We start from the raw sequence: 27,814 nt of genomic DNA on the forward strand, positions 1-27,814 counted from the left end.
TGCCGGTCCGCGGGACACGTGCCACTGGTACGCGAGAGGGGAATTCCAAGTTTTGCGTCGTTTAAAAACCCATTTGAAAACACTGAGAAAAGAGAGAGGACAAACACCAGACCTGATGGCCGTTGTGCGTAGAACGCGACGCTCAATCACCCGTTGGAATGCAAATGCTTGCCTTTCAGGCTGCCTTTAATTATATCCTACTCATCTCTTTGAAAACGCTTCTGATTGTGATTGTGGGTGGCGGACGGACGGACGGACGGACGGACGACAGGGACCAAACGGCGGTGAGAAGTTGACTCGTCCGTTCACTGACTGATTTATAAACGGCTTGGAGTCAGTGTTCCTTCCATGTTGCGTAGCACTGTCCAATCTTTGGTATCTTTACCGTTCATGTATGCTCCGCGGGCAGCAGCAGCTGTAGGCTATTTTGTCACGATCGCGTTAATGAAACCAAACGCTGCACGGTGCCGGTACAGGATTATTATTTAATGTCAAAATGAAAAGATGATGTTATCCAGGTAAAGTAGTGGCGTAAAGCCTAATGTGTCACTGCATGTTTAACTATAAGCAATTCATGAAAAAGACCCCTTCTATATAGGTCTATATATTATCATCACAGCAGCCAGCAGCAGTTTGGCACATCATCAGAATGCAATCTGCATTACCTTCCACGTGAACCTTCTCCTCCTCCTCCAACAACAACTCGATAACGTTCTCATGTTAGTTTGTTACTTATTTTCTGAGCCATGCAAATAAACAACAACACGCACTGACCGGAGACGGAGAGGTTCGTGTGTCCCTTCAGCACGGAGGTGAGGGGGATATCGTTTGGGGATACTTCTCTGACACATCGCAGTTCAAACTTTCTTTTCCTTTTTTTTCTCAACTTTCGACATCTCCTAATCTGAATCGACTTGTGTTAATGACATCGATAAATCGATGTTTTAGTGAATGCCCTCTAGTGTGTGTGTGTGTGTGTGTGTCATACCTCATACTGGGGGTGTCCAGCGCAGATGAGCAGTAGCTCCAGTGTCCTCAGGTCTCCCATGCCCTGGCCTGGACTCCTCACGGTGATTTCTAGGAAGGTCTCACACAGCTCTGTGAAGATCCTGCAGTAATTCAGCACTCTGGAAGGAGAGAGGAAACACTGAGAATCAGACAGAAGGTCTCACACAGCTCTGTGAAGATGCTGCAGTAATTCAGCACTCTGGAAGGAGAGGAGAAACACTGAGAACCAGACAGAAGGTCTCACACAGCTCTGTGAAGATCCTGCAGTAATTCAGCACTCTGGAAGGAGAGGAGAAACACTGAGAACCAGACAGAAGGTCTCACACAGCTCTGTGAAGATGCTGCAGTAATTCAGCACTCTGGAAGGAGAGAGGAAACACTGAGAATCAGACAGAAGGTCTCACACAGCTCTGTGAAGATGCTGCAGTAATTCAGCACTCTGGAAGGAGAGAGGAAACACTGAGAATCAGACAGAAGGTCTCACACAGCTCTGTGAAGATGCTGCAGTAATTCAGCACTCTGGAAGGAGAGAGGAAACACTGAGAATCAGACAGAAGGTCTCACACAGCTCTGTGAAGATGCTGCAGTAATTCAGCACTCTGGAAGGAGAGAGGAAACACTGAGAATCAGACAGAAGGTCTCACACAGCTCTGTGAAGATGCTGCAGTAATTCAGCACTCTGGAAGGAGAGAGGAAACACTGAGAATCAGACAGAAGGTCTCACACAGCTCTGTGAAGATCCTGCAGTAATTCAGCACTCTGGAAGGAGAGAGGAAACACTGAGAATCAGACAGAAGGTCTCACACAGCTCTGTGAAGATCCTGCAGTAATTCAGCACTCTGGAAGGAGAGAGGAAACACTGAGAATCAGACAGAAACCAATAGAGCAGGAGTAGGCAACCTTTGGCACTGGTGCCAACCTTGGCACAAAGGAGGGTGATCACTGGCACACTGGCATGAAATAAAAACAATTACCGGTAAATAAACAATTAAAAAAATGTAGTCAAATAAATGAATTCACTCATATTTGTATGTAAATGACATCCTGCACATCATTCTACATTCATTAAAACTCTGAACTCTGACTGGGGGAGGGAGATAGGAGGCCTATGCTCCGAGTCTAATGATCATAACAATGTGAAAGAATATTTAACAAGGGAAAAGGTTATATTCGTGGACAATCAAAACATGTTGAAATTGTGGTGTGGTGGTGGCATTAAAGTGACACACTGACTATCCAGAAACTAAAAACATGGCACTTTGTTTCAAAAAGGTTGCAGACCCCTGCAATAGAGGGTATGCGCATGCTTAAAGTGAATGGCACATCGAGTGGCAAATCGAGTGGCAAAGCAACATGCAAAGTGAGTTTAACATTGTTTAAATATTACTTTTCTGTGTGGATGTATGGGCTGTTGAGGCCAGAAAGTAGTTTATTGCCACTCAGTAGGCGTCCTGCATAACTTCCTGGCTCCAAACGTCATCCATAAAGTAGAACTTTTGGAGCAGATGAGTGCGCGGGTTCTTTTCTCTTTTTCCTAAACATTGAGAATCCTACATTTGACCCAACAGAGAACTATAGACCACTGGTTCCCAAACCTCTTCATGTCAAGGACCCCCAAATTGACACCAATTATCCCCCGCGGACCTCCGTTTGAAAAGATATGCCAGGGACCCCCATGAGAGAAGACTTTCTTTTACAGCTCTAGCAATGATTCTCAACCAGTTTAATTTCGAGGACCACCCAGTTTGACATTAATTAGTCTACGGACCTCCATTTAAAAAAGGCATTTCTATCGCTGGGACCCCCAATTTATATTGTAAAATCAATGTTAATGTGACTCTGAGAGTGTACAAATTTAAATGTGTGCACTCTCAGAGTTACAGACCCATAACGGTACATTTGGTTCCATTTGTACACTCTCAGAGTTACAGACCCATAAGGGTACATTTGGTTCCATTTGTACACTCTCAGAGTTACAGACCCATAAGGGTACATTTGGTTCCATTTGTACACTCCCAGAGTTACAGACCCATAACGGTACATTTGGTTCCATTTGTACACTCTCAGAGTTACAGACCCATAAGGGTACATTTGGTTCTATTTGTACACTCTCAGAGTTACAGACCCATAACGGTACATTTGGTTCCATTTGTACACTCCCAGAGTTACAGACCCATAACGGTACATTTGGTTCCATTTGTACACTCTCAGAGTTACAGACCCATAACGGTACATTTGGTTCCATTTGTACACTCTCAGAGTTACAGACCCATAACGGTACATTTGGTTCCATTTGTACACTCTCAGAGTTACAGACCCATAAGGGTACATTTGGTTCCATTTGTACACTCTCAGAGTTACAGACCCATAAGGGTACATTTGGTTCCATTTGTACACTCTCAGAGTTACAGACCCATAAGGGTACATTTGGTTCCATTTGTACACTCTCAGAGTTACAGACCCATAAGGGTACATTTGGTTCCAAACTATCATTTAGCTGAGGACCCCCTGGAACTGCGTCAAGCTTCTTCTCAGTGAAACTCCAGTGTGTGTTCACGTGTGTACCGTGTGTTCTTACTGTGGTAGGCCGTCTCCAGTGTGTGTGTGCGTGTGTGTGTGTGTGTGTGTGTGTGTGTGTGTGTGCGCGCGCGTGCGTGTGTTTGTGCGCGTGTGTGTGCGTGTTCTTACTTGTCGAGGTCGTCCCGGGCCACCGCCATGTGGTAGGCCGTCTCCAGTGTGAGGACGCCCTGGAACAGCTGCAGGGCCAACGCCATGTTGGTGTCCACGTTCTCGATGGCGTAGAGCGCCGAGCACACGCAGTCTGACGCCGCCTCGTGGAGGTTGGTGGAGATCTCGTCCCTCTGCTGACAGAGGGACACGGAAGACATGGAGCAACGCAACGTCAGAACACCACCAGAGGTTTGCTCCAAGCACACCCCGCCCCTCTAGACCAGAAAGCACGCTGGCTGGGCCAGGCTACCCGCCCCTCTAGACCAGAAAGCATGCTGGCTGGGCCAGGCTACCCGCCCCTCTAGACCAGAAAGCATGCTGGCTGGGCCAGGCTACCCGCCCCTCTAGACTAGAAAGCACGCTGGCTGGGCCAGGCTACCCGCCCCTCTAGACCAGAAAGCATGCTGGCTGGGCCAGGCTACCCGCCCCTCTAGACCAGAAAGCACGCTGGCTGGGCCAGGCTACCCGCCCCTCTAGACTAGAAAGCACGCTGGCTGGGCCAGGCTACCCGCCCCTCTAGACCAGAAAGCATGCTGGCTGGGCCAGGCTACCCGCCCCTCTAGACCAGAAAGCACGCTGGCTGGGCCAGGCTACCCGCCCCTCTAGACCAGAAAGCACGCTGGCTGGGCCAGGCCACCCGCCCCTCTAGACCAGAAAGCATGCTGTCTGGGATGTTCCCCCCCTGTTTAGCAGACGAGAATGAAAATCTTAAAACGTTAATAACTCTTGATCTAAATCATAACGTCCAATTCTAAGAAAAGGTCCTGTGTTAGACGGCCCACCGCGGTCCCGTCGCTAGTCGCGGGAAAGATTTAATCATACCTCCCGTTGTTGTCGATCGCCTCTAGTGTTTTGGCTACATTTAGCCGCTACATCCACAACATGTGGTCCATCGGTAAATGTGCTCCGGTGCTATAAATCGCTGCAGGGCGCTCTGATTTAATGGATTAAATAACTCCGAGTGTGTTTAAGAAAAGGAATGGGACTGACCAGCACTTGGAACAGAACCATGAGGATCTGATTGTTTAAGAAAAGGAATGGGACTGACCAGCACTTGGAACAGAACCATGAGGATCTGATTGTTTAAGAAAAGGAATGGGACTGACCAGCACTTGGAACAGGACCATGAGGATCTGATTGTTTAAGAAAAGGAATGGGACTGACCAGCACTTGGAACAGAACCATGAGGATCTGATTGTTTAAGAAAAGGAATGGGACTGACCAGCACTTGGAACAGGACCATGAGGATCTGATTGTTTAAGAAAAGGAATGGGACTGACCAGCACTTGGAACAGGACCATGAGGATCTGATTGTTAAGAAAAGGAATGGGACTGACCAGCACTTGGAACAGGACCATGAGGATCTGAGTGTTTAAGAAAAGGAATGGGACTGACCAGCACTTGGAACAGGACCATGAGGATCTGATTGTTAAGAAAAGGAATGGGACTGACCAGCACTTGGAACAGGACCATGAGGATCTGATTGTTGGCCATGAAGGTGCTGTCCAGAACCCCCAGGTTGAACCAGCTGCCCAGGCAGCGGAACACCTTGATCAGCATCTTCTCATCGCTGCCCGCCTTCTCCACACACGACGTCTGGATGGGGGGGGAGAGAGAGAGAGAGAGAGACATAGAGAGAGAGAGAGAGGGAGAGAGAGAGAGAGAGAGAGAGAGAGAGAGAGACACACAGAGAGAGAGAGAGAGGGAGAGAGAGAGAGAGAGAGAGAGAGAGAGAGAGAGAGAGAGAGACACAAAGAATCAGCACCACGTTTAACAAATTTAGACCAGACGTCGAAATAAAAGAAAAACGTTCAACGCTCTGAAAGAATATATATTCAAAGATGAGTTATAAACATTCACATTGAAATAATATACATTCAAAGATTTGTGCCGCATTTTCATGATTTTTCAAAATAGCAGATCTACAAGCTCGTAGCGGCGTGCTATGAGCTTGTAGATCTTCTATTTTCAATCTGCTATTATCAATAGCTAAAGTATAACATAATGCTTAGTTAAAACACCAAAAGGGGGGTTCCCGCCCAGAATGGGTTAACCCATTTAGACCTGAGGACGATTCTACAAATGTCTTCTAAATTTCGTTCTCAAACGTTTTCATGTCAAGGACCCCCAAAAATGATATGTATTTGGCTGCCGACCCTCATCTGAAAATATGTGGTTCCAGAGATAAAACAGAAGCAAAGATTTGAGTTATAAACGTTCACATTCAAAGAATATACATTCAAAGATTTGCACCACATTTTTAAGATTAAAGAAATGTATATCAGATCTACCGGCGCTACGAGCTTGTAGATCTGCTTTTTTCTCAATAGCTTAAATATAACATAATGCCCATTTAGACCTGAGAAATTTAAAAAAAATGTCAAGGACCCCAAACATTATATGTAATTGGCCACAGACCCCCATCTGAAAATATGTTATTCCAGGAGACAAGCTCGGAATATCGTATCTGTAAAATATGGTATGTGTAGCCTATAATAGATTTAAACACTCTTTTGTTCCCCTGTCAATCAAAATGCTCATTCAGAGATTGCCGAATGCACTTTACTGACTCAGAGATTCAGGGATTGTCAAAAGCACCGTATTGACTAGTTGCACTTTATCAAGGGAATGTGTGCAATATCTCCGTTTTGTGTATGTTGGGAGTTTCATGGTGTTTTTTTCCTTTTCGTATGTGAAGGTGTCTGTTATTTGTATGCAGCTGTGACTCTGTCTCCAAGACAAATTTCTCCCACGGGAGACAAATAAAGACAACCTTGAACGCCTCAGAAGCAAAGATTGAAGTTAAAAAACGTTCGGTCTGAAAGAATATATTCAAAGAAATTGCGCCACGTTTTCACGATTTTTCAAAAATGAGCTTGTAGATCTGCTATTTTTCAAAGGCTAAAGGTATAACATAATGCTTAGCTAAAACCCCAAAAGGGGTCCTAGAGGCCCGGGCGGTTAGCTCAACCGTCTGGGCCACGCCAGCCTGACGGCGTGCCGCGGGTTCGACTCCCGAGCCCCGACGGCCTTTGCCGCGTGTCACTCCCCATCTCTATTCCCCTTTCCCGCCTGTTCCCTATCAATAAAGGCATAAAAAGCCCCAAAACTATTCTTAAAAAAAAACACCAAAAAGGGGGAATGGGTTAAAATAAGTTGACGCCATTAGGTAGAAAGATGTATTGAAAAAGTCCTCATTTGCTGAAAATACACATAATAACACTCGAATCAAATAATGTCATTCAACTGAGGGGTCTTTGGCTGACTAATAGAATAGAGGGTATGCGCGTGACATCATCGTACCTGGAAGTTATGCGGGAACGCCTACCGAGTGGAAAAAAACTACTTTCTGGCCTTGACAGCCCATTCATCCACACAGAAATGTCCTGTCTGCATTAAACAATGTTAAACTCACCAACATTGCAGCTGTAAGAAAAGCTTGAATTATCCTCGTTCTATCTGCAAAGTTTTTGCTTCATAAAAATCCACCATAGAAAAGTTATGAGCTACTTTCTGTCAAGAAATGCCCTGCATTTGATTATTTTTTGTCAGAGTGTCAGAGTTTGGAAGTGCTTGTTTTCAATAACACAACATTTCGCTGCCTCCTGCATTATGTGACATTTAGAACCAGGTGGTACGAAGGACGGTTGAGTGATTTCCAACGAGCGCTTTCTAAACTCCAACACTCCAACATGCTGCTCAATGTTTTGCCACTCAGTCTAGATGAGGGGGGCGTGTCCTGATGGGAAAATCATACTCTCTATTGTTGACCCTACAATTGTTTAACATTACATTAAGCCATTCTGAACGGGAACCCCTTTTGATGTTTTAACTAAGCATTATGTTATACTTTAGCTATTGAAAAATAGCAGATCTACAAGCCCATGGCGCGCTACGAGCAGGAGCTTGTAGATCTGATATTTTTGAAAAATCATGAAAATGCTGCATAAATCTTTGAATATATATTCTTTCAGAGCGAACGTTTTTTTTATTTCTAAATGGGTTAAACTAAAACATGTTGCTGCTATAAACCTACACAATGATACATTACCATGATTCATGACAGATCAATCAATATGTACCAAAATCTACACAATGATGCATTATCATGATTCATGACAGATCAATCAATATGAACCAAAACCTAGCACAATGATACATTATCATGATTCATGACAGATCAATCGATATGTACCAAAACCTACACAATGATACATTACCATGATTCATGACAGATCAATCAATATGTACCAAAACCTACACAATGATGCATTACCATGATTCATGACAGATCAATCAATATGTACCAAAACCTACACAATGATGCATTACCATGATTCATGACAGATCAATCAATATGTACCAAAACCTACACAATGATGCATTACCATGATTCATGACAGATCAATCAATATGTACCAAAACCTACACAATGATGCATTACCATGATTCATGACAGATCAATCAATATGTACCAAAACCTAGCACAATGATACATTATCCTGATTCATGACAGATCAATCAATATGTACCAAAACCTACACAATGATGCATTACCATGATTCATGACAGATCAATCAATATGTACCAAAACCTACACAATGATGCATTACTATGATTCATGACAGATCAATCAATATGAACCAACGGGGAATTCCAACTGAAAGCAGAAGTTGACCTGCATTAACCATAAATCAAGAATGAGTTTCCTCTTTACAGTCATTTTAATGAATTCATCTTAAACAGTCCCAATAGGAACGCTCTACAAAGAGACTTGTTTTATCGCCCGCTTCTGATAACGAAGACAGCCAAAGCCCTGGACGGGGGGGGGGGGTATTTTAGTGCCTAATGAGAGACACAATAAAGATAGGAAACAAGATGGCATCTAAGATTTGTTTGTTTTCTGCCTTTATTGATAGTTAGGGTGAAGATGGACAGGAGGGGTGCATACTTAGTTTAGACTAGTCATTGGTTAGACATGGGTTAAGGTTAGGTTTAGGTGTGCTGCCCCCGTGGGAGGTTAGGTTTAGGGTGAGGGTTTGAGATAGGTTGTAGTTGTAGGACTAATGACTGGTCTAACCAATGACTAGTCTAAACCAAAAACTGTCTAAACTAAGTACTGCACCCGGACAGGAAACATATAGAGAGAGAGAGAAGGGGAGAGACATGCAGCAAAAGGTCGTCACCAACGGGACTCGAACACGCGACGCGCTGTCAGGCCAGAGCCTGTATGTGGCAGCATGCGCCTGGACCGCCAGGCCAGCTGGCGCCCCAACTAGATGGCACCTAATAATAACTGGTGTATAATAATTGCGTGATGCGGATGATGTTCTTGATGTCAGTCATAGACGATGACATGACGTGGAGGTACTTCCTTGGCCTAATGGCAGCAATGCATGCACGAGACATCTGGCACTGAACACTGATTAGTCTATCCGCTGGCAAAACCAGTGCCGGACAAAAACTAAACCACACCATCATTTATTTACCAGTAATATTGGAATTTTGAATTCTCCACTTTAATAGTATGTGGGAGTTCTAGTACAGCACCAGTTCTCTGTACCAAACACCAGCCATAGACATTTGATTTAATCCATGCTGTTGGACTGGGGTTCCCCATCCCGTAGAGCAGGGGTTCTCAACGTTTTTGGCCGGGGACCCCCGGAAATGCTTTGGCAATGTCTCGGGACCCCTGCCCCGCCCCCTCCCGACCCACAATATAAATTGACTGCTACAATAACATTAATAATAGACAATACACCAGATAACGAGACAGAGACACCTCCCTGACAATATAACGATGCAGAGACACCTCCCTGACAATATAACTATACAGAGACACCTCCCTGACAATATAACGATGCAGAGACACCTCCCCGACAATATACCGATACAGAGACACCTCCCTGACAATATAACGATGCAGAGACACCTCCCCGACAATATAACGATGCAGAGACACCTCCCTGACAATATAACGATACAGAGACACCTCCCTGACAATATAACGATACAGAGACACCTCCCTGACAATATAACGATGCAGAGACACCTCCCTGACAATATAACGATACAGAGACACCTCCCTGACAATATAACGATACAGAGACACCTCCCTGACAATATAACGATGCAGAGACACCTCCCTGACAATATAACGATACAGAGACACCTCCCTGACAATATAACGATACAGAGACACCTCCCTGACAATATAACGATACAGAGACACCTCCCTGACAATATAACGATACAGAGACACCTCCCTGACAATATAACGATGCAGAGACACCTCCCCGACAATATAACGATGCAGAGACACCTCCCTGACAATATAACGATACAGAGACACCTCCCTGACAATATAACGATACAGAGACACCTCCCTGACAATATAACGATACAGAGACACCTCCCTGACAATATAACGATACAGAGACACCTCCCTGACAATATAACGATGCAGAGACACCTCCCCGACAATATAACGATGCAGAGACACCTCCCTGACAATATAACGATACAGAGACACCTCCTTGACAATATAACTATACAAAGACACCTCCCTGACATTAACGCTGAGACAGCTTGTTTATTTTTGGACAACACTATTTCAAGATGACCCCATGTTATTCTCCATAGAGAAATTACTTCCGTGACCCAGGCAGAACCAGGGGATGAGCGAGTGACGTCAGGACTTCTTCGGCGCTCTAGCGATATGAAAGCAATGATAAAAGAGGAGGGAGGAGCTCACAAGTAGAGTGACTACAGTAACCAATAAGAAGAGGAGGGAGGAGCTCACCAGCAGTGTGACTACAGTAACCAATCAGAGGAGAGCTCACCAGCAGAGTGACTACGGTTGCAGAGTAGAAGGCGAGGTCCTCGATGATCTCTGTCCTGCGATTGGCTCCGATGCGTAACGAGCGACTGTGGACCTCCTCAGGCAGCACGGTCAGAATCTCTATCAGAAACGTCATGGAGCTGATGTCGTTATTGTACCTGGAGGGGTGAGAGAGGGGTGAGAGAGGGGTGAGAGAGGGGTGAGAGAGGTTATTGTGGTTGTAGAAGAACAGAATTCATTGCATTTGTATAGCGCTTTTCCAAATGCTCAAATCGCTTTACAACGGTTCATTCATTCATAAATACATTGGGAGGTGAAGGTTCATTCTACCACAGGTCGTTTCGAGGAAGCAATCTGATTGGTTGAAACAGCCTTCTAGCCGTGGGTTAAACCAGCACTGTTCACCACCTAATCAAAACAAAGAATTCAGCTGCTGTGTTCTCCCAGAGCGCTAGCAAACTCGGTGGCTAGGCTAGCTAGTTTCTTGGGAAGGTTGTGGTCGTAGTGACTACATCTGTCATTAAAAATATATATTCTTTCAGCGATTTTAATAGTTTTAAGGGTAACTGTGGTAGAATTGCAATATTACACTCGAGGGTGTGGGTTAACGTGATTATTGCCACTTCAGTGATGCTTGTGGAACTCGACTCCGACCGCATCACTGTCGTGGCAATAATCACGTTAACCCACACCCTCTCGTGTAATATTGCTTAATTCATTCATACATTGGGAGGTGAAGCGGCGAACAGTCGACGCCAGCGTCCTGCCGTCCTCACTTCCGACATTCACACACAGACGGTGGCGAGCTCAGACCGACCTACTCATTAGAGGCAATGTGGGGTTCAGTGTCTCATTGGAGGCAGTGTGGGGTTCAGTGTCTCATTGGAGGCAGGGTGGGGTCCAGTGTCTCATTGGAGGCAGGGTGGGGTTCAGTGTGTCATTGGAGGCAGTGTGGGGTTCAGTGTCTCATTGGAGGCAGTGTGGGGTTCAGTGTCTCATTGGAGGCAGTGTGGGGTTCAGTGTCTCATTGGAGGCAGGGTGGGGTCCAGTGTCTCATTGGAGGCAGGGTGGGGTCCAGTGTGTCATTGGAGGCAGTGTGGGGTTCAGTGTCTCATTGGAGGCAGTGTGGGGTTCAGTGTCTCATTGGAGGAAGTGTGGGGTTCAGTGTCTCATTGGAGGCAGTGTGGGGTTCAGTGTCTCACTGGAGACAGTGTGGGGTTCAGTGTCTCATTGGAGGCAGTGTGGGGTTCAGTGTCTCATTGGAGGCAGTGTGGGGTTCAGTGTCTCATTGGAGGCAGTGTGGGGTTCAGTGTCTCATTGGAGGCAGTGTGGGGTTCAGTGTCTTGCCCAAGGACACTTCGACATGTGGACAGGAGGAGGAGCCGGGATTCGAACCGCCGACCCAGGGATCATTGGACAACCTGCTCTACCTCCTGAGCCACAGCCGCAGTAAAAAACTCTGAAACAAACTACCTCCCCCTGGCCAGCCGGGGCACCTGATGGAGGGGAAAGGAACTGGTTGGAATAACGTGTTCCTTCCACGCGCTACATCTGGCCGGGGAATTTGGAAGATTTGAGTTAAAAACGTTCGCTATGAAAGAATATATATTAAAAGATTTGCACTACATTTTCACGATTTTTCAAAAGAAATAGCAGACCTAAAAGCTCATAGCACGGCACTATTTTTTGGGCTGAACAAATAATTAGAAAGAAGAAAAGAAACGGCAGGTTAAAATACTTTTGTTTTGTTTTTATTCTTTGTAATTATTTGTTTGGTCCAAAACAAGTTTGTCGTCATGATTTGTCACGACTCGAGTTGGCTTCGTACGACGCTTAAAAGGTCTTTAAAAAAATACTTTTTGAAATGTCTATGGGAAAAATGCATTGGGAATTATTTCCTGGGCCTGGCGTCGACATGAAAGGGGGCGGGACCTCGGCGCTCTATAGATGTATAGAATAGACATTTCAATTCCTAGAAACACTGTGCTTCGGAGACAAGGATTTCACGAGATGAGTGTGGCTGGCTAAAACCCAGCTGAGAGTTAAATGTGGGCCGTTTGCACCAAGATAAATAAAGCGTAGTTTGGTGTTAATCAAGGATCTGTTGATCAAGGATTTTATTTAAATTTGAGTTGTGGTGGGTGATTAAAATCCTGTGATTAAATCATTTAACCTGTGATTAATTCATAGATTAAACTGTATGTTTCCATGTTTAAACAACCTCAACCTGCAAATTAAAAATTAATCCCCTATTGATATTTAAATCGAAGTTTAAAGTAAACAAGATGAACATTAATTAATCCAGGGTTACTGTGAAAATAAAAGACCAAGATTAAAAAATAAAAACATTTTAATTAGGATTAAAAAGGATGGTTCAAAACTAAACCCGATTAGTGAAAACTAGGTTTAAAGTTTTGGTGCAACTGGACCACTGGTTGAAAAACCACTGAATGAAGGTAATCAAGTCACCTTTTGAGATCAAAAAGGGCTTGTCAGCTCAAACCCACAATGCAATACTTCAGTAGCATTACAAAAACCTACCTTCTATTTCCCCTTTGCATTTTTCTATATGCAAGGCCTGATAGCGCCGCTATTCCAAGGACCAAAGTAAAGAAAATAAACTATTTTCAGCAAATACGATAACGTTTTTTGGGGTCAACCTCGTTGAGCTGGTCATTTTGAAAGTAGCTCTCGAGTCAGAAAGTGTGGGCACGCCTGATTTTGGATTAACTCGGTTCCAAAACAAACATTTTAAGTTATTAAATGTAGTTTTTGATCCACACACACATCCTTGCGACACACACATCCTTGGAGAGGGAAGTCTGGAGCACTCTGGTGGAGCTGTTGCCCCCGCGACCCGACTACGGATAAGCGGTTGAAGATGGATGGATGGTGTGAAAGCATCCTTTACACTGTTTACAGTATGAAGGAACACGGTCTTACTTTTCAATGAGGGTGTGAACGCATCCTTTACAGTATGAAGGAACACGGTCTTACTTTTCAATGAGGGTGTGAACGCATCCTTTACAGTATGAAGGAACACGGTCTTACTTTTCAATGAGGGTGTGAACGCATCCTTTACAGTATGAAGGAACACGGTCTTACTTTTCAATGAGGGTGTGAACGCATCCTTTCCACGAAGCCATCTGAAGGGCAAGGTCTGCGATGGCGAGGGCCAGCTGGGAGAGAAACAGAGACAGACACGTACGGTTAAGACAGTGTTGTTTTTGGCAGCACGTTTTTATTGTAGTTTTAGTCATAAGTCTTTAGAATAGTTTACATTTAGTCAAATTTTAGTCACCTGCAATGGTTTAGCGTTAAGTCTAGTTTTATTTTACTAAAATGTATTTTGGCAGGCCTTGATGCCTTCGTAATGGCTGATTTTACACTTGCTGAAAACAGCTGATCTACAAGCTCGCAGCGCGACGCGTTGTGAGCTTGTAGATCTGCTTTTGCCCTTCGGGGACACTAATAAACAACCTTGAACCTGTTGCAATGACTTGTACTGGATCTCCTGTCCACTAGTCCCTCCCTAACATTTTAGTCTAGTTTTTATTTGCTGACGAAATTGTCAATATATTTAGTCTTAGTTTTAGTCACCATAGTTTAGTTTCCATTTCGTTTTCCTCAGTGAAAAAAAAGGAAAAAAATGTCGTCTTAGTATTAGCCTTAGTAATTAACACTGGTTAGGAAATTACATCACCTATGAAACAGGAAATAGAAGAGATGCATGAAAATCTAAACTCAATTACCTAATAAATATGAAGCACAATAATTAGTAGTTTTATTTTATTCAAAGCACAGATACAAGCTGATGCATATAATGATATAATAAATTTGGTAATTATACTTTTTTTTCCCATATTTGTAAACAAAACCCACTCATAGTTTCTGTTGTGGTAGAAAGTAGGCCATTCAGATGGATGGTGCTACATTCCAGGGGCCCGGGGGATCTTTGCATAAGACACCAAACAATGCTGCTTGACAGTTCTCCCTTTTACAAAGGGCTATTAAGTATGGCAAAAATTACACAAATGTATATACGCCAACAAAACATGATTTGCAACAAAGTGGGAGAGGCCACGCCTGAGAGTGTGATTGAGGGACAGGCGCCTTCACAGAGAACAGAGAGAAGCGAAGGGGTGATGTATTCACTGCAGCAGTAGTCTCACGTTGCCAGACTGTTGCCTCTCACAAATTTCAAACGCTTCCGTCATACAGTCTGGAGCGACGGAAGCTCTGATCATCAGTAAAATATAAATGCTTCCGTCATACAGTCTGGAGCAACGGAAGCTCTGATCATGAGTAAAATATAAATGCTTCCGTCATACAGTCTGGAGCAACGGAAGCTCTGATCACGAGTAAAATATAAATGCTTCCGTCATACAGTCTGGAGCAACGGAAGCTCTGATCACAAGTAAAATATAAATGCTTCCGTCATATAATCTGGAGCAACGGAAGCACTGATCACAAGTAAAATATAAATGCTTCCGTCATACAGTCTGGAGCGACGGAAGCTCTGATCATCAGTAAAATATAAATGCTTCCGTCATATAGTCTGGAGCAACGGAAGCTCTGATCATGAGTAAAATATAAATGCTTCCGTCATACAGTCTGGAGCGACGGAAGCTCTGACCACAAGTAAAATATAAATGCTTCCGTCATACAGTCTGGAGCGACGGAAGCTCTGATCATGAGTAAAATATAAATGCTTCCGTCATACAGTCTGGAGCGACGGAAGCTCTGATCATGAGTAAAATATAAATGCTTCCGTCATATAGTCTGGAGCAACGGAAGCTCTGATCATGAGTAAAATATAAATGCTTCCGTCATACAGTCTGGAGCGACGGAAGCTCTGATCATGAGTAAAATATAAATGCTTCCGTCATACAGTCTGGAGCGACGGAAGCCCTGATCATGAGTAAAATATAAATGCTTCCGTCATACAGTCTGGAGCGACGGAAGCTCTGATCATGAGTAAAATATAAATGCTTCCGTCATACAGTCTGGAGCGACGGAAGCTCTGATCATGAGTAAAATATAAATGCTTCCGTCATACAGTCTGGAGTGACAGAAGCTCTGATCATGAGTAAAATATAAATGCTTCCGTCATACAGTCTGGAGCGACGGAAGCTCTGATCATGAGTAAAATATAAATGCTTCCGTCATACAGTCTGGAGCGACGGAAGCCCTGATCACGAGTAAAATATAAACGCTTCCGTCATACAGTCTGGAGCGACAGAAGCTCTGATCATGAGTAAAATATAAATGCTTCCGTCATACAGTCTGGAGCGACGGAAGCTCTGATCATCAGTAAAATATAAATGCTTCCGTCATACAGTCTGGAGCGACGGAAGCTCTGATCATCAGTAAAATATAAACGCTGCCGTCATACAGTCTGGAGCAACGGAAGCTCTGATCATCAGTAAAATATAAACGCTGCCGTCATACAGTCTGGAGCAACGGAAGCTCTGATCATGAGTAAAATACGGAATACTGAAGTGGAACCTCCTCCCCACTTCCGTTTTGTCTTTACAGTCATGCAAATTTAACACAATATAAATAGAAATCATCTAAGCATATATAGCTTGTTGCTTAGCAGAAATGTGGAAAAAAAAAGTAAATATATTTTCGTGAACTCCATATAGTCGTCTGGCTACACGAGACAAAAATAACTACTGGAGTGACCCGGGGGAGGGAGGGTCAGAGTGACCCGGGGGGAGGGAGGGTCAGAGTGACCCGGGGGGAGGGAGGGTCAGAGTGACCCGGGGGAGGGAGGGCCAGAGTGACCCGGGGGGAGGGAGGGTCAGAGTGGCCCGGGGGGAGGGAGGGTCAGAGTGGCCCGGGGTTACCTGTGTGACGATGATGGGCGAGAGGTCTTTGAGGTTCTGTATGTGCGTTAGGAGCGAGTCCCGCAGGGCGATGTGGGTCTCCGGGGGGAGTTCGTAGAACGAAGTCTGGATCTTGACCTTCATTGTCTGTGCGGCGAAGTAGCAGGACTCCACGTCCTGCTTCACCTGGAGGAGCTGGTCGGATATCTCCCACGCATACATCTGCAACACGAGCACCACGGCAGGCACACACACACACACACACACACACACACAGACGCACACAAGACTGGTTTGAGGCGGTGAACAGACTCGTTGGTTACACTGTTGTCCAACTAAGTGAAAGTAGCATGCCATACATGTCAGAAGTCCAAAACCTGCCTGTGCCCCATGCCCCCCCCCCCCCCCACCCACCCCCCCCTGGACACAAAACAATGGATACCAATCGAATCTATACGGTTGATGTATATTGTAATTCAAATGACCAGGTGATAAAACTAAACAGGTTTTGGACGCAATCACTGACTCCACCACATCTGGTCTGTTGTGTGGATACAGTATGTCGGTGAACCTACCAGTTGCTTTCCAATTCAGAACATTCACATTCTGTCTTCAGAAACACAAACCTTTTTCAGTGAATCTGTTACAGGGGAATTAACTTTTTTTCCCCTTCATAAGTACGGTAGTAGTATGCATATTGTGCCAGTGTTCACAAAACAAATGCAATGCTCTCTTAAATTAGACAGGCAAAGCCCACACACACACACACACACACACACACACACACACACACAGACAGACCAATGTATATGCACTGTCATCATAGCCACACTAAACCACTGAAGAATGCAATCACTCTATCATGTTATGTCATGGCCAACTGAATTGTTGTAATGTGATTGTTCTCACAGATCATGGGTGCTTCTGAACAGGCATGTTGGCACTACGGCAGCTGCACTGCAGCTTTATCAATGATCCTACATTTAGAATGTGCTGAGCAAGTTGAACCCACCCATCTGTTGTGCTGGAGAGGAACCGTGGGAGTTTCAGCTGGCAACTCAAATAAACATGGCTTTACTTTACAAGTTCAGCTCAGCAGTGCATTACATACAGTCGGTCAACAAGTTAGAAGAAGTGTAAACTTTGAAACGGTACAAGTGCTAGCCTCAGTGTGACGGACAGTAAACATCCTCGGGGTTATTTAGCCATGTATGTAGAACTCCCGAGAGAGTACAGTACGGAATGTAACCAAATGAACCAGCATTCTGTACTCCTGTGAGTTAAAGTTAAATTAAACCAATCGAACTGGTCTCCTAGCTGTCTGTCTGTGGCCCCTGGCTGAATTCCCCTGAGGAGCCCCCCCAACCCTGGCTGCAAAATGCAAATCCCTCCCTCATGTTTAGATTGCAGCAGAGAAACATTGGCCTTGTTGCTTTTTACCAAAACGATGCATAAATAATGAATTGCATGCTTTAGCTTCTCTTCCCTTCCGTGTGTGTGTGAGTGTAGTGTAGCTTCCCAAGCTAACACAGTAGCATAAAAGGCTAGTAGTGTATCAGCTGATGTAGCAACATTGTTAATGTAATGCTAACTGTTAACAGTAAATGTAATCCTAGCTTCCTCTGTTTTGATTCATTCATTCGTCGGAGACTCCTGTACCCCCTCCCCCCCTCCCCTTCTCCCCGGTGGATAATGGACGTCATTTGTTGTATTCACGGTGCTAGAAACCAACGTATAAATAAATATACACTAGTGTATATTTCTCAGCATTTCCAGTTGTTATGAAGATCTCCCCACCATTAAGGGCCCCATCCTCCTCCACGCCCTCCCTCCGTATCTCCTCCCCGGCTCTAGTCTCTCCCACCCCGGGTGGGTCTCTCTCCTAGTCCTTACCGATCTCTGGAGCTCGTCGAGCCACACGGAGGCTCGCTCCTTCCCGGCGGGGTCCGGGTCGTGGTACAGAGCCTGCACCGCCTGGTAGACCAGCGCCAGCGTGGGTTTCCCTCCCTCCATGGCGGTCCGAACCACCACGCTATGATGCGACGGGGAGGAGGAGGAGGAGGAGAGAGTCGACGTTGTTGTGAAGAGGATGGATAATGTTTGAGAGGTTGTGGTCGGAGACGCGATGCTTCGGCGGCGTGAGGAGCTGTTGTTCTGGGGTGTGTGTTGTTGGATCTATTCGGCCCTGATGATGTGAAGACCGACCGCCATCTCACTACAGAGCAGCGCTTCCTTCCCTCCGCCGGTGCGACACACAACTCCGTCCGGGTGGAAACCGCGACGGGGAAGCGGAACCGTATATTAATATTGTATTATAGGGGGCCAGTGAAAAGTTTTCACCCCCCCCCACATTTTTTTGACGCTAATTAATTAGCCCACGGACACCCCCCCCCCCCCCATTTGAAAAATATATGCCGGGGGACCCCCCCCCCCATAAGATTTTTGTGTTTGATTAATTGAACAAGGTGGACCCTTTTGTAAACAAGTGTAGTGCTTTATTGGGTCGTCCACTCACAGTTATACAGTGTATTGAGTTGTGCTTGAAATGTAGTCTGGCCCTGTACTGTAACTGTAATCCTGCAAACTGTTAATCAATATTTCAATCAATTAATCAATCAATCAATCAGTCTCTAGCAGTGATTCTCAACCCGTTTAATTTTGTAACCCATTTTTCACCCCTGCGTCATGATTTTCTTAATATAAATACAGACTGAGGATGTTGCTATATAAATATAACACGGTCAAATTAATTACAGTCTCGTCATCAGTTTGCCTTGTTCATTTTTGCCTATATAACTTTATGATTTTTCTACCGCAAATTTACCACTAGATGTCAGCAAAGCACATAGTACGATTACCGGTATAATAAGTTTTCTTGACTTTTCTTGAATTGATTGAATCATTGATTGATTGATTGATTGATTTCAATATTGATTGATTGAAAATTGCATTAACAGTTTGTAGAATGGGTACAGTTCAATGAAAGTACAAGTCAATACAAAAAATGCTACATTTAAATTAACCAGAAAAAGACTTGTTTACATTAGGGTCCTCCATTTTCAATTAATCAGAAAAGACAATTTACCTTGCCCTCCAATTGTCACTGTACATTGGTTGGTTTTATAAGGCTTGGTTATTTAGTATTTGAGATGACGGCATCATATCAAATATCATAATACCATAATTTTGCATCATGTTTCTCGATTTTCAAATATAATAATAATAATAATATCTGGTATATACTATAGCACTTTCCTATGTAGTCCTACAAAGACGCTTTACATGTGGGAGAACAGAGAAAATTACTTTGTAGGAAAAGATAAACGAGTAAATGATTGACTGATTGATTTATTGATTGAATACTTTATTAGTCAGAAATGTAAACAGTACAGAGTACAGTCAAACACTTATAGTCTGGAAGGATATCACAGAAAATAATAAAGTCCTTGGGGTCTGTTTCCATTCAGGTCCTGGGTATTAAATTCATAATCATGAAAATAACTATAGGTATTGTATTCAATTCAATTCAATTCAATTCAATTCAATTCCATTTTATTTAAGTGTCAAATCACAACAAGTTGTCTCAAGATAATTTACATATAAAGCGATAATTTACATATAAAGCAGAAAACCAACATAGATCCACCCAGAGCAATTTTGCGTCAGGCAGAACCCGACTCTAGGGTGGGCGGCCATCTGCCTCGACCGTGTCGGGGGAGGGGGGGAGGGGAATAGAAAGAGGGCAAAGCTGCATTTACAATTTTAAATGTCAATCCCAATTTAAATTGCTTAACTCTATCTTCTATATATCTACACTGTACACAGAGCCAAATTAAACTATCAAAATGGGTTGCAAAAACATGCAGGCCATGGGACCCGGCCAGGCCGAGAAGTAGTCGAATTAGTTTGTTTTGGGAAGTTTGGAGTGACATTGAGATGTTGGAGAACCAAGTCAAAGGAGGGCTGAATAAGGGCTCCAGCTGAGAGCACTCATGTTGCCAAAAGAGGAAAATCTGCACAGGAATCTGTACTTTTTTTGTTCACCTTTGTTCACCTCCATACCTTGAAGGCAACCTGCTTGCCGAAACGTTGGTTTATTAAAGTTTCTATAGCATCATGATTAAGTCAAAGTTTGATCTCCTGTGGTCAGCACCTCGACCACTACTGGTGTGTAGTTTTAGCTCCTACCTTTCCGCTCCTTCAGTTCACCTTATTTGTTGCCATGCTTTTACCTGTCAGCTTGTTGTCAAGAATACATGTAGCCCATTGAGCCCAAATATGTACAGTAATCTCTTTTGGCTGGAGATAAGAATTCAAAGCAATAAAACACTTTGTGTAACAAGTTGATATCAGGAGAGGCTAAACTCTTGATTTGATGATTTCAGTGTAAAAGTTGAGCATATCAACAACAGGTAAGTATATACGAGTACGCATTATTGCGGCGTCATATTGTCATATACTACTGTGTCAACATATTAGGCCCTATGTATTAGTTATTTATTATCAAGACTTTTACAGTATGTCAATAATACACTGCATTCATGATGCATTTATTCTCTCCTTCAAAACTGATCTCAATTCTGCTGCAATTTGAAAAAGGCCCTAGTGAAAAGTTAAAGCCTACAGATGTGTGCAGTTATATTGTGCTTCAGAATCAATGTCCTCTTTTCTTTTACATTATCATACTGGACAATATTGGACACTATAGATCAAAATGTACACAGCTAGCATCCATTTGTTATGTAATTTCTCATTTTGTCAATGGACCTATAATTTCCACAAACACAGTCTAATCCAATTTAGTAATATTCAGCCAAATTCTTTGGCCCCATTTCCTCGTATTTACAAACAAATGTTTCAAATACCAGAGAAAACATGTGATGCCACGCAAATATAGTAACTCCATTCTAAATAAATTCATCAAAAGCAGCTTTATTCGTATTGGTTCATTTGGGGTTAGGCTATAAAGCTGAACAAATAAATAATTTGTCACACGTCCATGAAATCAATGTCCCTTTCATTGACAGTTTTGAGCAGCTTTAGGCTTAATGTTTAGGCTTAATGTTTAATTTTTAATCCCGGCGCTGATTTTGTTAAGGGCAATTTTCGGAATGCTATTTTTACAATTTTCGTGTTGCACGAGAACGACAGAAAATGTCCTTGCAATGTCTATTTCACGCACACCGTGAATCTTGCGGTTTATCTATTATGCTATCTGGCCCTAAACAGAGAATACACAGTGGCCTACCTGAGCACCGTGACCGACCCAAAACAAAGAAAAATCTTAACTAGGTACAGACTCAGTGAGCACAGTCTCGCGATCGAGAAAGGCCGTCATAGGCAGACCTTTATCCCGAGAGAAGACAGACTATGCACCCACTGCACACTAAACGAAGTGGAAACCGAGCTACACTTCCTAACCATCTGTCCATTGTACCAAGACATCAGAGACACATACTTCCCACAGATTACAACCACACACGGAGATTTTGAAAACATGACCAATGACAAAAAACTCCCATATCTGCTGGGCGAAGTACAACAATGTGCAAACACAGCAGCAAGATTTGTGAGTTGCTGTGATAGGAGAAGGATATCAAATGGAACACAACCACCCTAAAGACTAATCATTGTGTATATTCCTGCACTATACCTGCATCGAGTTATCTTGGTACACAGAAGTTGATCTATTGATGATTCTGACCTTCAAAGTACATAGGAGGAACGCAGGAGCATAAAGAAGAGCACTATATTTTGTCTTCGGACTGTGTTGTCGCTGGCTGAGAATCTGTTGTTTTCTGGTGAACCATTTGAAATGGGACTGTTGGAGGCTATGATGTATTTGTACTTTTGAACACAAAATAGGCTACTTGCTTATAACAAAAAGATCATAGACTTCCACTCATGGATTACGCTCTGATCTGTAAATGAAAATGATTTCCACTGATAATGACATGTACAGTATTATATTTATACTAGTAGTACATCTTTATTATTTTGGAAATAAGCGTGTCAGTCTGCTAGACTGTGACATGCTCTTGAAGGAAATCATGCAGGTTTTGATTTAATCTGTATACCAAGTATTATAAAGTAATTTGGGGCTAAAATGAAGCTAAAATATCTTGACCTGTGTACACAACATTGCATGTCATATAATTAATTGACAGTGCTGTATATATATTTATTCCAATTTCAGTTTTTATTTATTTAGAAGCAGATTTTACAGTACAGCATAGCACAGTTAATTAAAAACCCTATACATTCTCTTTATGCATATTAAATAAAAACTTAACTGCCACCATTGAAGTGATGTGCTGTTGCTTCCCTGCCAGGCCATTCATCAAGGTTCATAGAAAATTCTGTGACAAAAAAGCTCAAATGAAAGTCGAAAGTCTACTTTAGTATTTACACAGAAAAATATAATTGTTTTACTTCCTAGCATGTACCGTTCTTTACTTATAAAGTTGAATGCACCTTTGTTGACCAAAACAGCCCTTTTGAGAAATGAATTTGAGATACATGCATGTTTATATATATTTTGAGACGGAGTTATAAGTAAACTTAACTCGTCTCTCTGGCAGCAAACACCGGCGTAGACGACTCTTCCGGCTCTGGGGCGTCTCCTGGCGAAGCAAAGATTAATTCCAAGCTTCCGGCTATAACGGAACAATGAGGCATCAATATCTTGGTAAACACAACCGTAGCGTGCACACACACACACACACACACACACACACACACACACACACACACACACACACACACACACACACACACACACACACACACACACACACACACACACACACACACACACACACACACACACACACACACACACACACACACACACACACACACACACAATAACATACAGTAGACAGTTCATTCATAAATACTTTATAACATGATAAATTAAGTCAAAGACAATAATTATAAGGCTTGTTACAAACGGTATTAACAAACATCAGTGTATTTCATATAGGTCTCAGGACAGTAGTCAGGGCATTTTATACAGGTCTCAGGACAGTAGTCAGGGCATTTTATACAGGTCTCAGGACAGTAGTCAGGGCATTTTATATAGGTCTCAGGACAGTAGTCAGGGCATTTTATATAGGTCTCGGGACAGTAGTCAGGGCATTTTATACAGGTCTCAGGACAGTAGTCAGGGCATTTTATACAGGTCTCGGGACAGTAGTCAGGGCATTTTATATAGGTCTCAGGACAGTAGTCAGGGCATTTTATACAGGTCTCAGGACAGTAGTCAGGGCATTTTATATAGGTCTCAGGACAGTAGTCAGGGCATTTTATACAGGTCTCAGGACAGTAGTCAGGGCATTTTATACAGGTCTCAGGACAGTAGTCAGGGCATTTTATACAGGTCTCAGGACAGTAGTCAGGGCATTTTATATAGGTCTCAGGACAGTAGTCAGGGCATTTTATACAGGTCTCAGGACAGTAGTCAGGGCATTTTATACAGGTCTCGGGACAGTAGTCAGGGCATTTTATACAGGTCTCGGGACAGTAGTCAGGGCATTTTATACAGGTCTCAGGACAGTAGTCAGGGCATTTTATACAGGTCTCGGGACAGTAGTCAGGGCATTTTATACAGGTCTCAGGACAGTAGTCAGGGCATTTTATACAGGTCTCAGGACAGTAGTCAGGGCATTTTATATAGGTCTCAGGACAGTAGTCAGGGCATTTTATACAGGTCTCGGGACAGTAGTCAGGGCATTTTATACAGGTCTCAGGACAGTAGTCAGGGCATTTTATACAGGTCTCGGGACAGTAGTCAGGGCATTTTATACAGGTCTCAGGACAGTAGTCAGGGCATTTTATACAGGTCTCGGGACAGTAGTCAGGGCATTTTATACAGGTCTCGGGACAGTAGTCAGGGCATTTTATACAGGTCTCGGGACAGTAGTCAGGGCATTTTATACAGGTCTCAGGACAGTAGTCAGGGCATTTTATACAGGTCTCAGGACAGTAGTCAGGGCATTTTATACAGGTCTCGGGACAGTAGTCAGGGCATTTTATATAGGTCTCAGGACAGTAGTCAGGGCATTTTATATAGGTCTCAGGACAGTAGTCAGGGCATTTTATATAGGTCTCAGGACAGTAGTCAAAGCATTTTATACAGGTCTCAGGACAGTAGTCAGGGCATTTTATACAGGTCTCGGGACAGTAGTCAGGGCATTTTATATAGGTCTCAGGACAGTAGTCAGGGCATTTTATATAGGTCTGAGACCTATATAGTGTTGTAACCTGCCGTTGTTTTGTTTGGCCCAAAACATTGTTTATTGTCATGATTTGTCACGACAAGAGTTGGCTTTGTCCGCGGCGTAAACGTCTTTAAATAAATACTTTCTGAAAAGTCTATGAGGAAAATGAACAGGGATTTCTTTCCCAGGTCTCTCGAGGGGGCGGGACTGTTCAGGCCCAGTGGAGACCCAAACCTCGGGACAGTGTTAGTAGGCCCAGTGGAGACCCAACCCTCGGGACAGTATTTTAGGACCAGTGGAGACCCAACCCTCGGGACAGCATGATGGCCTCCAGATCGCGGTCCTCCTGGTGTTCCTGCAGCCGTTGCTCCTCCAGCAGAGACACCAGGGCGTCCCTCTGCTCCACCACCTCCAACATCTCCTCCAGGATCAGGCGCTCCTCAGCCAGCTCCGCCTCCTGCTTCAGGTGGTCTGAGAGAGAGAGAGAGAGACTTGACCACTTACTGCAGGAGACACATTTACATAGTTGTTACATGCGTCCTGATTCATATACTTTGTCTAGTCTGGCGTTACCAGACTGTTGTCTCTCGCAATTTCCAAATGCTTCCATCATACAGTCTGGAGCAACGGAAGAGCTGGCATGAGTCAAATATAAAGCGGAAGTGGAGCCTCCTCCCCACTCCATCTTTACAGTCATGGAAATGTATCCTAATATAAATAGAAATCATCTAAGCATATATAGCTCGTTGCTTAGCAGAAAATAAAATAAAAAAATAAAAAATAAAGATATTTTAAAATATATTTTCGTGAACGGAAGTGGCAGCTTCCGTTACTCAGCTCAGCTCATGGGGGGCTATAGGTCCAGACTCTATATAGCATTCGGAGATTGTGGAATAGTTGTCTGCCTACACAAGACTATACTTTGTCACACACTACCGTCCGTGTCATTCATTTGCGTGAGTAAGTTAGAAATGCATAATTTGTATTATTATTCATTGGGTTGTGGAGTTTTCATGATTTAACTCCAAATACTCTGTGATAAAATAGTTTATCCAAAATACTCTCCCCATTGACTTATCGTATTTTGCACAGAGAAACAGGTCTCAAAGCCACACTTTTGGCACAGAAATGAACAACCAAGGTGACAGGTCATGTAAGTTTCTGGTTCCATACTCAAGTAAAATCACTCATACTTTTGTCTCAATTGCCTCATCTGTGTGTATTGTTTGAGCATCCACAGTATCAGGGCAATAACTACACGACACATATACCTCTACAAACATTTAATTGTGCATAAAGTGACTGCTTTCCTGTTCTTTAAAAAAAAAACATACCATCCACAGCCATCCTCTCCCTCAGCTTCTGCTGCAGGCGGCTCTGTCTGTCTTCCAGTTCCAACTCTCGAGCACTGAGGAAGTTACAGTCGCAGTTAAATTACAGCAACACATTCATCGGTCACCTATGAAGAGCTACAGTATCGAGTACATTTCTCTGACTAAATGCTACGTAGCCTGCGGAGTTAGTTCAGTCAGATATACTGAACGGGCGCATTCATATACTCAAGGGGTTAATATGCTGCATTAACTATGTGGGTGTATTCAGTGTGTGCAAGACCCACATGTCATTCGCTGACGTGGCAGTCAGCTGACCAATTGGGCAGGCTACTTAAGCTCACTAGACTGCACGCTTCTTCCCGCCTTCCTTCTGCTTATGATTCCTGGTTGCTGTTATGTGATGTTTGCTCCCACCACCACCACCGGTGGGCTCTGTTATTTATGTTCCCCATAGGTTTTTTTTATTGTATATCTATCTCCCTGCTCTTTATGTTTAATGATGGTGATTGATTGTGCCGAGCAGGGAGAAAAATGTAGCAGAGCCGAACGCCGAGATTAAATATTATATGCACACAGCTTGTGTTCTCATTCGATAATAAATATTGGTTGACTGAAGTTATATACTCACAATATGGTCAGCTCAGACTCGTAGCGCACCAGTGTGTTCTTCTGTTGTACCAGGTGGAACCACTGCTGCATCAAGGCAGGGCTGTCCATTTTACCCATCCCTACAGGGGTGACACACACTCCATTTTACCCTGCATCCCTACAGGGGTGACACACACTCCATTTTACCCTGCATCCCTACAGGGGTGACACACACAGTCCATTTTACCCTGCATCCCTACAGGGGTGACACACACAGTCCATTTTACCCTGCATCCCTACAGAGGTGACACACAGTCCATTTTACCCTGCATCCCTACAGAGGTGACACACACAGTCCATTTTACCCTGCATCCCTACAGGGGTGACACACACAGTCCATTTTACCCTGCATCCCTACAGAGGTGACACACAGTCCATTTTACCCTGCATCCCTACAGAGGTGACACACAGTCCATTTTACCCTGCATCCCTACAGGGGTGACACACACAGTCCATTTTACCCTGCATCCCTACAGAGGTGACAGCTAGTCCATTGTACCACCATGGTAATATATAGGAATAAAACTGATTTGCTCAAGTTGTACCATATCCATAAGCAGACAAAATTGCAAACCATTCTTTAAAAAAATATATATATTTATTTTTCTTCCGTTATTGATAGTACGCAGCAGAGGAAATTGGGAGAAAAACAGGGCGAGGCACGCAGCAAAGGTCGTCGGAATCGGGATTCGAACGTGCGACACTGCACAGCAAATCTGGTCTAATGTGGAGATTGATGATGAAGGGGCTTAGGATGCTCAAATCAATATCAAAGTATCTAAATGTTTAAGCAAACAACCTAAATCCTGTCTGACTGTGCACACAAAAGCCAGCTGTAGATGTGAAAATGATGCTCAAGTTGTTATGAAGTGAAATTCCCACTTCCTGGAATTGACATGGATGGAAACAACTCATTGCAACCGTTGGGGGTTCTGCTGTAATGTTAACGCGTGCTGCACTCACTCACCGCCCAGATGGAGGTCCAACACTGGATCCTCATTGGAGTCTCCCCAGTAGTCTGTAAGAGAGTACATACAGTATAACATGTGTATGTACGTATGTGAGTTCACACACACACACCCCTGTGTGTTTATTTACCTGCTTCTCCCCTCAGAGCCTTCTCCACAGCCACGCCCCTCTCCTCCAGCTGTCGCTGTTTCTCCTCCACCTGCTCCAACTGTCTCTGGATGATCTGAACAC

At 43.7% G+C, this 27,814-nt stretch overlaps 2 protein-coding genes across 2 annotated transcripts in view; both read right to left on the reverse strand.

Moving 5' to 3' along the window:
* tnpo3 (transportin 3) overlaps nucleotides 1-18,640 on the reverse strand; it is a 33,233-nt gene extending 14,593 nt beyond the window's left edge. The window contains exons 1-7 of the mRNA XM_080757854.1: nucleotides 18,304-18,640; nucleotides 16,432-16,632; nucleotides 13,685-13,758; nucleotides 10,581-10,737; nucleotides 5,191-5,334; nucleotides 3,697-3,872; nucleotides 989-1,127 (exon numbers count right to left, since the gene is read on the reverse strand). Of these exons, the coding sequence (XP_080613980.1) occupies nucleotides 989-1,127; nucleotides 3,697-3,872; nucleotides 5,191-5,334; nucleotides 10,581-10,737; nucleotides 13,685-13,758; nucleotides 16,432-16,632; nucleotides 18,304-18,423 (1,011 nt within the window). The 5' untranslated portion in view covers nucleotides 18,424-18,640. The remainder of the gene's footprint in view (nucleotides 1-988; nucleotides 1,128-3,696; nucleotides 3,873-5,190; nucleotides 5,335-10,580; nucleotides 10,738-13,684; nucleotides 13,759-16,431; nucleotides 16,633-18,303) is intronic.
* Nucleotides 18,641-24,819: 6,179 nt separating this feature from the next.
* Nucleotides 24,820-27,814, reverse strand: part of mical3b (microtubule associated monooxygenase, calponin and LIM domain containing 3b) — a gene marked incomplete at its 5' end in the record, with an annotated part of 31,587 nt that continues 28,592 nt past the window's right edge. Inside the window, 5 exons of the mRNA XM_080757493.1 lie at nucleotides 24,820-25,103; nucleotides 25,967-26,040; nucleotides 26,595-26,694; nucleotides 27,582-27,632; nucleotides 27,713-27,806. Coding sequence (XP_080613619.1) covers nucleotides 24,919-25,103; nucleotides 25,967-26,040; nucleotides 26,595-26,694; nucleotides 27,582-27,632; nucleotides 27,713-27,806 — 504 coding nt within the window. The 3' untranslated portion in view covers nucleotides 24,820-24,918. The remainder of the gene's footprint in view (nucleotides 25,104-25,966; nucleotides 26,041-26,594; nucleotides 26,695-27,581; nucleotides 27,633-27,712; nucleotides 27,807-27,814) is intronic.

This window comes from Protomyctophum bolini (genome assembly GCF_963924005.1).
Source record: "Protomyctophum bolini genome assembly, chromosome: 23".
NCBI classification, from domain to species: Eukaryota; Metazoa; Chordata; class Actinopteri; order Myctophiformes; family Myctophidae; genus Protomyctophum; species Protomyctophum bolini.